General features: G+C 30.6%; 1 protein-coding gene across 1 annotated transcript; it reads left to right on the forward strand.

The window, feature by feature from the left end:
* On the forward strand, positions 1–15515 carry Sytbeta (Synaptotagmin beta). The gene is made up of 10 exons (XM_018506748.1): positions 1–20; positions 2940–3411; positions 10375–10429; positions 11445–11676; positions 11905–12141; positions 12534–12632; positions 12728–13001; positions 13106–13339; positions 13744–13911; positions 14023–15515. Exons 2-10 carry the CDS (start codon positions 3298–3300, stop codon positions 14194–14196), a joined length of 1587 nt encoding a protein of 528 aa, XP_018362250.1. The 5' UTR covers positions 1–20; positions 2940–3297; the 3' UTR covers positions 14197–15515.

Consider the following 15515-nt stretch of genomic DNA (forward strand, 5'->3'; position numbering starts at 1 on the left):
AGCGTAGCGTCTAACTAATTGTAATTCGTTATTCAGTTCAGACATTTATTTCGTTCTTAGTGGAGAGAGAGAAAGAGAGAGAGAGATATATATATATATATAGAGAGAGAGAGAGAGAGAGAAAATTGGCAGCTGTGACGTAAAATTAATTGGATCGGGCTACGAGTAGAGTAACGAGCTGTGGCCGTGCACGACCGCTGAACCATAATGAAATCAGATATCCCTTTATTCAGTTTTATACGCGATTAACAGAAAATGTGATGAGCGATTGTGATGAGTATGAATTCTGTTGATGTCTTGTTGAACAAGATAAATTTGTAGATTAGGACAAAAATAGACAAATACAAAAAAAAAATAATTATAATCTTTAAGAAACTTAAATTCAAGCCAGATAATGATAATATAATTTTATCGTTATCTGGCTTGGATTTAAGTTCTTTAATATAATTCTATCTCCAGATAACGATAATATAATTTTCGAGGAACCTAAGTAGGTACGTCAATCATATAATAAAATCGATTTTGGTCGATTAGAATAATTATCAAGTGGCATGTGAGAATATCGCCTATTTGTTTTTCATAGTATTTATTGAAAATCAATCTAGAATTCTTTTTTGACTAAATGATTTGTATTACAATGATTCTCATGACGTGCAAATCCAATAATTGATGTAACATTTGAAAAAAAAATTAAGATAGTATAAGAGTTTTAATAATATTAATTATTTCTTCATAATAATGTTATTATGTTATATATGTTATATATAAGTGTGAAGATAAGAAAGAAAAAATAAATTTCGAGTACTTGATTATATGTGTTAATAACTTAAACTTTAGGAATAATTTTCTACATGGAAAAGTTTTACGTGCTTTTTTAAATTAAATTCAATAAAATGTAAATGCGAGTTATGTAAAATTAATATTCGATCTTTCAGAACATAAAGCTGTGTTCAATATTATATTACAGAATACCATTACACAAGCATACAAAAAATATTTTGTTTTTTTACTTAGGAACGACGGTATATAATTCTGAAGGTTTCTAACATGATAAAATCCGTATCCCAAATTGTTCCATTACATCAAATTTCCGAAATATTTTAATCTTAAGATTCCAAAAAGGTCTATATCGTAAATCTGATGTGATGGAGAAATATGGGTTGCGGGTTTGACTTCAGCATAAAAAAATCTAAGAAAATCAGCTGTTAGGTTTTATAAGTAAGTCATAGGCTGTGTTTCGTTATTCCTGCAAATATAAAAAATTTATAGTATCGTAACGTGAACTATAAATTTTCAGTACCTGCAATGAATAATGGAACGTAGCCATAATGGAATAAAAAAAATTAAGTATTGCAAGTATGCTCAATGCATTTAGTCAAACTCAGATAAAAAATTAAAACTAAAAAAAATATATTTTAAAATAAAAAAATATGAAAAAAATATTAAACAAGGTTAATGATCGAGCCAAAGATGTGGTTGACAATTTGAATTAATATTTAATCGAACATAACAAATTTAAAATACGTTACGGGACCACCCGTCCTTCTTCAGTTATATATTAGATAAAAAATGATTGAAAAAGTTAGGTAAAAAAAAATATGAATTGGTAACCATTACGTTCCCATTTGTGTCTCCGAGTTCGGTTCACAGGTGATTTTCACAGATTTTTGCTGAAGTCAAATTCGCAACTTATATTTTTCCTTCACATCTGATTTACGAGATATTTGAATTTATTTATTCCAAAAATGCTCGAAATAGGTTTTTTTGGAACTATAAAGTTAGAACATCTCGAAAATTTAACGTGATGGAGTAATTTGGACTATGGATTTGTTTTTAGCATGCCAAAAATTTTAGGATTTTATATACTGCCATTTCTGAGTCAAAATTTATTTCGGTTTGTATTATTATCTATACATTGTTTCAGCAGTTTATTGATTTTTATTCAATATCAAAGCAGTAGTTTATACAATTTTGTTAGCGTATGTTAATCATTCACATTTTCAAATTTATAAGCTAAATAAATTATTGTGAACCATCTAATACTTTTGTGACAAAAATCTAATATATTGTATTAAAAGTATGAATTAGTATTTTTTTTTAACAAAGTAGATGTCTCTAACGTTTTAATTTTTCGCAAGTTAAGAAAAATTCGAAATTGGCTGCAAATGTACGACAATATCGTAGCATGACTAATTGATTTAACGAAAATAAATTATGCTGTAGGCAAATGTATCTTTATTATACTTCAAATGGTTAATTAATGTGTCTGATTTTATTGACAGTGAACAAAATAACAAACTACGCGAAATATTGAAAATACTATTTGTCGATGCAAGATTATTTAAGTATACATTAATTGAATCAATAACAGATATAGCGGATTAGATATGCATTTAATTGTTTTCAATTTTTAACGACTTACCTTCGCTTTCAATCAACCTACTTCCCACATAACATTTATGTTGCATAAGATATCTAAAGACGTCTTTTAGATATCTTATGCAACATGTATGTTATCTGGATTGGTAGATTCTTCTTTCAGTACGCTATGTAACATTTATAATATTATAATAAAAGCTTTAGAGGGGTGGGCGGAGGATATTAATAGCACTTCTACTAAAAGCTTTTATACTATTAATTTATGTGAAAATTTACTTGCGTTAATAGTCAAGCGAGTAAATAAATATTGATTTTTATCAAAAAAAGACATAGAGATTCACGTGCGACTTTCTGTGAAATTGTTATTCCACGTCGAGACAAATTCAAATTGTTTCCTAATCATTCGGAAAACTACGTCACTTTCCAAATACTCCGGACGCGAATGTAAACTTTTGTGTTTGCTCGAGAGAATCGTGTAAGGTACTCCAGAATTGATTACTGAAGTAGTGGAATCGCAAGTGTTTAGCGCGAATGACCACAAAGTGGTTTCACGATTACAGGTACATACAAAAGCGGTAAATAGGTTGTGCCAGATCCGAATCATCGACATCTTTTTGTTAATTATCTCGGAGAAGTTCTCGCCGTGTTAAATTAAAAGTTGCGCGTATTGCCGAGGAAACAATAGTGGACGTACAGTAAATCGAGAATCAAGCCAGCAGACTCGTCTCGCGACTTCCTTGAACTCAGACAGTTTTACACACATTCGTCAAAGTGCCGGACAAATTGTCAGAGGTTCTGGGCGATGTCCTGGAATTATGCGGCGGAGGCGGAGGCGGAGGCGGAAGTGGTGCTGCAACTGGCGATAAAAACACGTCAAGGAACACATCGAGCGGAAGCGCGGCTACTAAGATCGGCGCTATGACAGGAGTAGCGATAATCAAGGGTAGATGGGCCCCAAGAAGCACACGTTCGCAGCTCTCTTCCATTGCTAATACCGATAGTGCCGACAGTACAACTTCGACCAGTTCGGAGGTACAGCTGTATATTTTAGAATTGTACAAAATGTTGAATATTTACTAATGACTTATCCTGGCGAAAATAAAGATCGAAACGTATGTCGATGCGGGGGTGGGCAGTATTTGAATATATTTTGTATTTTGTATTTTCAAACATTTTTTATAGTATTGTACTTTGCATTTTGCGTTTAAATGCTTTTTTAACAGTATTTTGTATTTTATTTGTAAATACATTTAAATTATTATTAACATTAAAATTTTTTTTTATGAAAACCACATCATTGTTGACTCAATCTATATATAGCCTTATGTCTCAGCATTTATTTTACATTAAATATCAAATGGCATAGATGATAAGATACTGATAGTAAGAGTAAGAGAATTAATGCTCCGCATAATTATATAGGAATATAGAGAACAGTGAATAAGAATTTCAATCTATCAGAAACTGTATTTCACAGTACATGATATAATTTTTAACGTTTTTTGTCCACCCCTGCGTTAGATAATTTTAAATAAAATTGGAAAATAATATTTTGTATTTGGAAAAGTATTTATTAAATACTATTTTGTTTTTTGTATTTAAATATTTGTTTGTATTCAATTTACGTTCTAATTTTATTTTCTCCAAAATAATTCTTATAATACAAAATATTATTTTATGTTTCTTTAATCAATTTTTCTGGGGTATTTACATATATCTACATTTTATATTTTCTATTCCATATGCAAAATACATTTTTATTATACCGTGCTCAATTAATTTATATTCGAATATATGAAATCTTTGTTACTTTTAATTCAATTACTTCTAATTCAAGAGCTGAAAATTAAATCGAAAGACACTTTAACCAATTTCGAACAAGCTAAACTTAAGATTCAGTAAGATATCTATAAAGAATTGAGATCTTCTTTAAGATTCTTTTAAATTTTGTTCAAGACAAAAATCGCAAAAATATCATCTCGGATTATTCACGAAAACTTTAGACGCACGCGATAGTGCTTTGTTCCTTCAACACTTCGGAAATCTGAATGCACTTGTTGCGTCCTATATTATGGGCGTCTCTCTTTATTACGTGCGTCACTTTACTTACTGTTTCCCTGCATATCGCGACGATTTTACGTCGCATGTGCAACTAATCTCGCATGGATTTAATCATAATTGCTCTTTATCTTTCAAGTAATGCTACTTCTTTAGTATGCAATTTTATGATAATTTATTTTCCAGAACATTTGACTTTGACAATATTTAAAGAAAAATTGAAACTTATAAAAATATTGGAATTGAAATTGATAAAAAATCGTAAAAAAATAAAATTCTGAAATAAAACTTATATAAGTTTATCGAGATGTTGTTCATGTAATCGAATCACTATAAGTAAATTGAGTTTTAGAGAGCTCGTTACAGAAAAAATTTATTGTTATCTATCGATACTGGCATTGGCCCACCCAAAAGACAATTTGAATAAAAAGTTTAAATTCGGAATTCTTATACAACATCTAAAAGACGTTTTAAAGACGCTTTTGTAAAAACTGTCTGAAAAACACATAAAAGATGTCTTATGATTTTAGTCTTTGTATCATTTGAGTAAACGCTTATACAAGATATCAAACTGAACAAAGAATACAAGAGCTAAACACTTTTATTTTGCTATACTTTATTTTTTACTATCTCTTTACACACTTATGTATCATCAAATAACTATTAAATCTTTTACAATCCCTATAATAATTATTCTATGTGGATTATGTTATTGCGCTACTTACTACATTGACAAATCGATTCAACTAACGATTTATTAATATTAACGGTAAAAAAACTAAAATTATAACACAATACTAATATAACATTGAGTGGTTGCGTACAAATTACTCTTACTCCTTTGTTTTCATTTCTGCGTAAATCCCCGCGTGGCATAAATACCGGAGTTATCTCCTAAATTCTTTTTCCGTTTTTGCAAACAGTAAACTTTTTATTAATTTGTTTTCATAATTACACCAAGCGCATGCTATTTTTTAAATTTAACAAATATAATATAATTTATATTTTTATAATTTAACAAATATAATACATTACAATTTTAATAAAAAAAAACACATTAAAGATATAGAAACCACTTTTATAAAAACAATTTTTAATCATAAAAGCAAATTAGTCAAAAAAATTACATGTTTCCAGAAACGACAAAAAAATTATACAGAAGTAATAATTTAAAAGAAATATACACATATATGCGTGTAAAAAAATTCAAAGTAAATCTTTTTATAGGAACAACTTTTACAGTGGTATAATACGTAATTGATCAAACGCACAAAGTAATTTTTCGTTTCTACGTTCAATTCGATCATAAAAATTTAATTAAATTTCGATGTTAAAAAACAATTTTAGTTTCATATATATATGTAACCAATATAATTTTAAATGAAATACTTAACAAGCAAATTTAATACTAAAAAATTTATTTTTTGGAGAAGCGTCTATTTTAATTTGCATTATTACATTCTGAAATACTCAGTAGTATATAACTTCAATTATTTCTAATTAAATTTGAATATATATAAAATTAACAGATTTAATAATAATAGACGCTTTATTAATTATATGTAGATTTAAATTTAATTCTTGCACGTTTCATATCCTCGTTTCATATCGCTTTTATTCTAAGAATTCACCTGGGTCACTTATTTTAATTATGTTTATACTAAATTCTGCCTTTAGTATTCATTACACATGGTTGATGATGGTACATTTTCCAAGTGAACATATTTTACTCCCTCACTCCGTGCGAGCTCATCGTTCGTCCTCGACTATTCTGTTCGCCTCTTATATGAGGCTTCATTTCAGAAATGGAATGTTTTATCTACTACAAGGAACTTTGTTCCAGTATGCTGCGTAGCCGTCATCACTATGTCGGGCAAAATTTGCGTGATAAAAGGAGTTCATTTTTCTGCCATGAGGTAAAAATTAAAGCGAACGTCGTAACAAAAAAGTTTTATGGGAAGAAAAAGAAAGAATTTTTGTATCGTGTGTGCGTATGAATTTTTAATATCGTCATTTCACAGTTTCACGTTTCTCCGTATGTATTATTGAGACAACTTTAATTCAAATTTCAAAAAGAAAGATTTCAAAAAAAAAGCACACAGTTTTTTCTAATTATTATAATTAGAATAATTTTCACAATGAACTATCGTACATTTTTTAGGGGGATACAAAATTTTAAAAAAAGGAACTTAAAGAATTGGAATTAGCAGAAGTGTTAAAAGAAGCTGAAACTTTCTTTCCAGCAACGAAACATGCCTTGTATATTTCCTTAGTTTAACCGTGCACAACGAGCATCATTGAAAGGTCTTTTAATACATTGCAAAAAATGAAAACCTGCAATCAACAATGTCGGAAAATCACATCAATAAACTAAGTATGCACAAAAAACAGTGCTTGCGAAGAAAAAGAAAGCTGAAGAAATATTAAGAAAGTTCACTAAAATCCTTAAAAACAAGTTTTAATATATAGGTGTATTTTAATAAGTTTATGTGAAGGTAAATTTCATCCTCTCCCCGATCGAAATTCCACGTACATCCATGCGTGTAGCTAATGTTTGTATATTACTATTATAAACGTTTAACATAAAAAATTAAAAATTTTATTCTCTGAAGAGAAATAAAAATATTATTTTAAATAAAAAGGAAAATTAACAATTAATTTTAAATTAAGATAAATAGCACCGTTTCTGTATAATCTCAATGTTGATAGTATCGATTTCATATATCTTTATTCATTGACACTAAATTTAAAATAATGAAAGTAAACGCAGTTAACAGACGCAAAAAATTATAGACATGATTTAAATATAATACGTACAAGAATTTTTTTATTTAAATTGTTTAAACTCGTTTTAACTCACTTTGAAGTCTTCATCTGCCAATATTAATCTTTTTGGTTAGCTATCTACACTTCAGGTCAGTCACTTCTGGATTTTCAAACCCAAAGCGAGAAAAAAATCTTTGGTTTGTGAATAATCTTAAATACATGAGGAAATACATAAAGAATGAGGAAAATATTAAAATGTAAACGCAATTTTTCGCGACTTTAACCGTAAATTCGTGAAGACAAATAAAATTCTGCATCATGATACAGTTAAATAAATAAATAAAAACTAGATAGTTATACGTTCAACGTCTGAGAAAAGTTTTTTTTCATTGTTCTCGATAATTTTACATGTCCTTCGTACGCGGTAGCAATTTCTTTGACGATGAAATGTGCGTCGTAGCCCGATGAATTATGGAAAGCTACAGGTATGCAATGCAAATCTTTTTTTTTATCATACACATTTACAGGTCTTTTAAAAATAAATTGAAGCACATATTAAATTCGTAAGGCATCAAATAATGTAAGCAATAGTATTGTTCTACTCAAATTTATTATATGAGAGGATTCGTTAATTAGTATATATTTACATATCACACTTAGATTCTTATGTTAATTTTTGTATGCAACAAATATAGATCTTAATCGATGAAATAATATCGCCGATAGCAAAATGATGACAATTTTTATGTTTTGGTTTGTTGGGCGGAACCGTGGATTCCGTTCATGCTCTGTTCCAAATATCGACCCGTCAAAGGCAGCTTCTAGCGACCTCACGTAACTATACCTACCCTCTCGTTACGATGAAACACGAAGTTGGTATCTTTGAGTCTTTCTTTTCCTCTCCCTCTGACTTCATAATTCAAAAGTTTATTCTTATCAAGGGCTTATGGAAGATACTTTGAAGCTTCAAAGAGGAATCATTTGACTATCTTCGCCATTTGAAGAACTACCCTTAAGACCCTTAAGATATCGAATAAAAATCGCATTTCTTTAAGAAGTATAATTATACTCATTACTCCGTTAGAGCCTCAAGATCTATTATTGGATGAGTTCAACAATTGCCATTCTAGACTTAAATTTATATTGAAATTCGATGGTGAACGATTAAACTTTTTAGACACATTTATTATATCGATTAATAATACATTAACATATGATTGATATCATAAATCTACATTTTTCGGAAGATATGTAAATTTTTTTTCTAATTACACTGTTTCTCAGAAGAGGGCCATTATCGTGGAGTTGGTAGACAATGTTATGTTTTTATCCCATCCTGAATTCCATAATAAAAATATTAATTTATTAATTGCCTTTTTTCTGACGAATCACCCCATATATTTTATTTTTAAAACAATTGAGAAAAGAATTTTTATTAATATTCAACGGTATAATGATTCTAGCAAAAATCAATATTGCATTCATATCATCAAAATTTTTTTCATTCTTCCTTATGTATCTTAGATAAATTAACTAGATTTCTCAATAATTTTTTTAATTTAAAACTTGCATACTTCGATATAAATAAACTAAACAGATACATTAAACCACAAAAAGACTTCCGTCTTCGAACCGTTCAAGAGTAGTATACAAAATTAATTGTAAGGAACGCAATGCCTCATATGTGTAGGACAAACTTGCAAATTATTAAAAATTAGAGTTTCTAAACATAAAAACAGTAATACTAACGAATGTTCAGTGATTACAGACCATAGGTTGTTCACATAATTTTCATTGGAATAATTTGATAATCTTGGATGAGGAATTATAATACTCCATTATAATAAACAAATAAATTTGAATTCTGAAGCGATTTTTACCAAGAAACTGACTAATGGATTAAATTTACAAACTGATCAGATTTCCTTGATCTCCATTATAATGACGTTATCATTAGCTCGAGAAATTCTGTTGCTTCTTAATTTTATTATTACACTGTATATTTAAATATTTATATTTTTAGCGGAGTTTAGATGTGCTGATTTATGGGTTATCGTCGTGTCATAATTTATTCTTAACGCCAACGTTTCGTGAACCTTGCCGTTCGTTTCATCAGGGCGAGAAGATACTAGTACTGAGCTGCTCCTTCGGAAAATTCCCTTTATATAAACTTTGTTAAAGGGGAGTGTTTGGGGGAAGGGAAGAGGAGGAAGAGCGGTCTTCCGTATCTTACTTATGTTATAGCCCATATCTCTGTTTAAATTATCTAGAAGTTTCTAAAGCTTCCCCGTACTTCCTTGGAAAATATGATGCCGTTGTAGCTATAATAGTCGTTTTATCAAATAGTATTTGATGGTGTCCTGACTCTCAATTCTGTGTTCTACCAATGCTGACTGTGTGACAGATTTTAGTATAACATTCCGTTGATTTTCCTTCATGCGCGCATTGATCGTTCTCCCGGTTTCACCGATGTATACTTTCCCGCAGGAGCAAGGTATTTTATATAATCTTACAAAATTGAGTTGGAGACTTTCGGTCTTTAGGATTTTTCAAGATTCGCCCAATCTCCCTTGGAGACTTAAAAATGATTTAGATATTGTGTTTGTTCAAAATCCTGCTGATTTAGTCTGTTGTTCCTTTTACATATGGGAGAAAAGTTTCTTATTTAACCCTATTCTTTTTGTTCTGAGATCTTGTGTTTGCTGATTGTGTTTATATCTTCCTTAATGTATCCATTTCATTACAAGATTTATTTTAAGTGGCTGAGTTCTGTTTGCAGGTGTTCTTTCTCAGAGATATTTAATGTTTTATGCACAAATAAGTGCTTGTTTTTGTGCTGGATGGTGGTGTGATTCGATATGTAGATATCTATCAGTGTGTGTTGGCTTCCTGTATATTTGATAGCCTCAGGATATATTGTCAGCCTTTTTTGTGACAAGAACATCCAGGAAGGGGAGCTGTCCATTTTCTTCTATGTCCATAGTAAACCAGATACTGGTGTTAAAGTATTGGGATTGTAAAGTTCTCCAATTGGAGCAAAATTGGATTGAGAGTTACATGTCCGCATGCGTTTTTATATATATTTAATTAAGAATCTACTCAGCGAGCTTCCTATTGATTTATTGTTGGCATATTAAAGAAAATTCTAATGGTTCTAACTTTTCATTTCAGGAATTTAATGTCGCGAAGGAACAGCACACGGTACAATCATCGACAACCGAATTGGGTAATTATATATGAATGCTTTTAGAGGGATCCTATAATTTTTTTGTAAATATATTAATTGTTGTCTCGTTAACTGCCGAAAGTTCGTAGATCGATTTATTTTATAAAATGATTTAAAAAATATAATTATTTTTTTTTATAAATTAAAACTTATAAAGGTGGCTTAAAATATAAACAGTACAAATAAAGAGCAAACAGCCACAATGCAGAATATTGTTAGCGAATCATCAGTGTATGCACGAATTGCAAGCAGAATTAAATATCTATAGATGTTATAACATCATTTTCGCACAAAAAATAATATAAATTTTTTTTAATTAAACGTATCTGTTATGCAATTATATTGTATACATACAGAAAGAGAGGTCGATTTTGCTGAAGTATCTAAAAATTTAGCTAGATTCAAATCTGAAAGTAATTTTGTTGGACTATTAAAATAATTATGTAGAACGCTCAAACTCGTTAGAATATCAAAACTTTTTGCAGTATTACTCTTCGTGTTTGAAATTCCTACATAATTATTTTAACGGTCTAACCAAATTATTTTCAGATCTGTATTTAGCTAAACTTTTAAATACTTGAGCAGAATCGTTCCTTCCGTAATAAAATTCAAACATATTCATTTAGTAGTTTTAATTTCTTTAAATAAATTCCCAAATATAGCCATTTTTTAATATGAAAAAGTAACTTGCCTCCTTAAAATTATGAAAATGATTCATAGGTATTTTTGTCTCTGAAAAATTACCAATATAAAAAAACACACTTAAGATTTTCTCCAATAATTTCTAATGCAACTATTTCGCGCATATTTTATTATGCATTTAGAGATTTTTTCTCAATATCGATGCGTTCGGCACATCATTATTCATTCTCACGGATAGAACGAAGAAATTTATAATAAACTAAATAAACCATCATCGCGCATAATTGCAAGACTTTGGAAAGTTATTTCCTTCAGCTATTAATATGATAATTTTTCAATCCGCTTAATTTTATGTAATACGTTTTCCTTGGAGGCTTACCCCATCAAAGTCGCAGTTATCCAAGTGATAGTGGAAGTAGCGGTCGAACATTGGCGAGAGACTCATCTATCAGCTCACAGAGTTTGCCGAAGGGTGCATCTTGCTCTTCAAATTATCGGGGATCATCACCTCAAATCAGAGCATTCGATCCGAACGGACGGCATCATGTTCAACATCAACCTTTACACGCCGCCTCTTCGTATCCACCTGGCAGTAGAAGCTCGAGGTCAATAGAAAAAGATATGATCCATTTCGGAAAAGACATTAAAAATACAAAAAAGGCTTCAAGTATATTTTGCAATACCTATCTTTACGTAAAATCATTTTGTAAATGTATTCTAAAACATATAATAAAAAAATAAAAATAACATTAAAAAAGGAAGTAAAATTAAAATGCAACGTTTTACGCAAAATACGATACGTGGATGTATAATAGTTTGGAAATTTTTCACAGATCTCCTTCGCCAGCTCGTGCAGCATCTTTGGATGCACGTTGTGCAAGTCCTGCCAATTACACGGGCAGCCTGCATGGTGGAAATGCGTCACCTTCACAGACCTCTTTATCGTCCGTAGCAACGGGTATAAGTTCCACTTGCGGGTGTTCGCCGATAAATGCCGTTCAAAGTACTTCCAGACAGACCAGTCGTTGCTTATCACCCCTTCTCATCCCATCGCCGCATGCTTCTATAAGGTAAATAATTATAAAATTCTCATAAATATATTGAAAACGTTATTTCTACATAAAGGAGATATAATAATATTCAGATAAATACACGACGAAAGTGTCAAGAGATATCCATTTTTATATACATATGTCTAATATATTATAATATGTATCAGTATAATATTATTTTTATAGAACAATTAATTCTAAAATTTTAATAAATATGGATTGAGATTATTCTTTTTTCTATAAATAAATCTTTAAATAAATATTCTGATAATAATATTAGTTTTCATTTCTTTCTGTTATGAGGCATTGGCTAGAAAGAGACTTGTGTTATCAATAGTTATATTAAAGTTTTATTGAGCTTTTATTAATATTAATAACACAGAAAAATGTCATAAAACTTATTGCTGTAGTAGCGATAGTGGTCCTGTTCCACCTGCTTCTCCTCTTGGTTCTTTACAACCGGATCTTTATCAAAGACGTGACGGTCCTGTCTTTCTTAGTGCTCGCAGGTACATAATAGAACTTTGCTTATAAAATATTGCTGATGATATTAAACTGGTATCTCCCGCTATGTTAAAAAAAAACAATTTTTATGCAATCGCAGGACGGGAAAGCATTTGGGCAGGCTTCACCTGCGCTTGAGATACGATTTTGATAAATCAGATTTGGATGTGCATTTAATCGAGGCACACAATCTCGCAGGCAGCGACCAAGGTGGTTTTAACGATCCCTATGTTAAGTTGACTCTTAGCCCGGAAGTGGACAGCAGGAAAAGACAAACACAGATCCATCGAAATGATCCAAATCCATTTTTTGATCAGCGTTTCAAATTTCCCGTTAGCTACGAAGAACTGCAGGAGAAGACTCTAGTTTTGCAGGCAATTACATATCATTGAATATTGTATAAAACGATCGATTTATATAATAGAACACATTCCCCAATTTAATCAAGATCTGAAATAACATATAATGTTGTAATTAGGTATTTGACTATGATCGTTTTTCAAGAAACGATATGGTGGGTTCGGTGAGAGTGGCCATGGATAGCCTCGAATTGGTTTCTTCTACTTCCTCGATAGAAGTTTGGGGTGAGATAACGAGGGAACGAAAACCACCAGAAGAAATTCAAGAGGTTTTGGTTTCATTATCTTACTTACCGAGTGCTGAGAGACTCACGGTTCTCATGATGAAAGCTAGAAATCTGTTTCTCCAAGAGGTAGAATATATATAATAATTAGATTATATTACATCGATATATATCAAAATAATAGTCAAAATAATGTCAATATGTGTCAGAATTAAGTATAAAAGATCTTGTAAATTATTGAATTTTTTATATCTCTGTCTTAATACTTTTATATGCAGAATAATTAGAGAATAATTCCGTTTAAAAAATAGATGTGACCTTTATATCTTTTTGACGCCTACACTTAAAAGAAAAACAACATGACCAAAGTACATCCCTCTTGAAACCGTTCCACTTTTATCTGAAACATTTTTTCCCATCATAAAAACCAAACGAGATATTTTAGATGTTCAAGTTAGGTGAGACATCCTGTATATCGTCTAATTATTTAGTAATTATCTTAAAACAATGAGCGTTCTAAATATGTGATACAGGATAAGGAAACATTGGATCCGTTCGCGAAAGTTAGTCTTCTCTGTGGAGAAAGAAAAGTAAAGAAGAAGAAGAAAACAGCCGTTAGGAAGGCTACGACAAATCCCGTTTGGAATGAAGCGATGTCGTTTAATATACCTGCCTCATTACTTGCATCGTCGGCTATAGAGGTATATATAACAGTCGATATGTTTTTTAAGTGCCCAAATAAAGCAGATGAAAAACACCTAAGTCAAATGAAATAAAAAAAATTAATTTATACATAATTATGTCTATGTAAGATATGCGTGTTGGACTCGAGCAGTGAACTCATCGGTGGAAATGCCATTGTCGGATCCTGCATCATTGGACCGGCTACAAGTGCGGACAGCGGTAACAGTCAAGGACGGGAGCACTGGCTTCAAATGACGCAGTCTCCGAGGAAGCAAATTGCTGAGTGGCACACGCTACACTAGTTTGATCATCGTTACGATCTAACCGTTTGATTGCCCGAATAATTCACGTCTTTGATCGAAGGAACTTCAATCTATCGTTGTGTAGCGTCGCATAACGAAGATCGAATGAACATATAACATACTAAAAATGTAGCGATTATATGTAAAATGGCAAAAAATAATATGTACTTCTCGTCTTAACAAAAAAAAAGAAAACAGAGAATCTCGTGACGCGTCAAGAAATCGTTCTTCTGCGTTTTTATAGATATATTGATCGTTAAAGATCCATAACATATATTTCGTCGCATTGAATGTCGATGCTCAAGAAGAAAAGAAAATAATCTTCATATAAATATTCTTCGTATATCCATAACAGAGACACTAACAAGCACTATACTTCTATTTTCATTCATTGCACAACAATTTGAGCTATACGCGTAGTCCAACTGCGCATTTCTTAATTTTGGATACCTAAACGATTTAGAGATGTATTTTTGAAATATTCATGCATTAATAAAGATTCTTCGCGAAATGACAATGAAGAAAACGTGATTCAAGCTGTGAAGCAAAAACAGAGACAGATTTCACGTTTCGCTTAACAGATCAATAATTAAATGTACAAACTAATAATTATAAAATAAGATACAACTTGAGAAGACAGTTATCAGGTCTAAGTACGCTCTAATTAAATCTGTGAATCTCTGTCTTTATTAAGAAGCTATCTTTCTCTCAGGTATGTCTCATATTTTTCTCATTATTATACTTCTACTCTTTCCTTCTCTTCTAAAAAAAAAAGGATTACATTGAAAACCTAAATTCTGTCATTGTATGACACATATGGTCTAAAAAAATATTTAAAGTATTCCGGCCGTGTCTATAGCTTATTGATTGATCAATAAAACCTAATATTCCTGCGAACAAAGCATGCTAATTGTGATAGCGTATTGATTGTCGTTATTAATGTGTATTTTGTCGAATGTATAATTCATATATGCTAAACTAAACAAATTGGAACATAATGTGTGTAAAAGAAGAAAACACAAAACGTCTTTCGTTTAATATCAAACATGATTAACTCAATAAAGACAAACATTAATTTGTCATCCACATAAATCATTCGTAGCAATGCTTAGCAAACAAACTAATGTTATTTGTCGTCATTTTGATGTCAAATAACGTTAAGGACATCATTTTGACAACAAATAATGTCAACTTGTTTGGTGAGTGTATCTACAAATATATGCACACAGTTATTCTTCTACTAAACCACAGAAATATTTAAGTCTGATTTTCACACGAATCAAATTACAAATAGGAAAAATATCCGACCAACACTCACT

This window comes from Trachymyrmex cornetzi, unplaced genomic scaffold (genome assembly GCF_001594075.2).
Source record: "Trachymyrmex cornetzi isolate Tcor2-1 unplaced genomic scaffold, Tcor1.1 scaffold23, whole genome shotgun sequence".
Classification (NCBI taxonomy): Eukaryota; Metazoa; Arthropoda; class Insecta; order Hymenoptera; family Formicidae; genus Trachymyrmex; species Trachymyrmex cornetzi.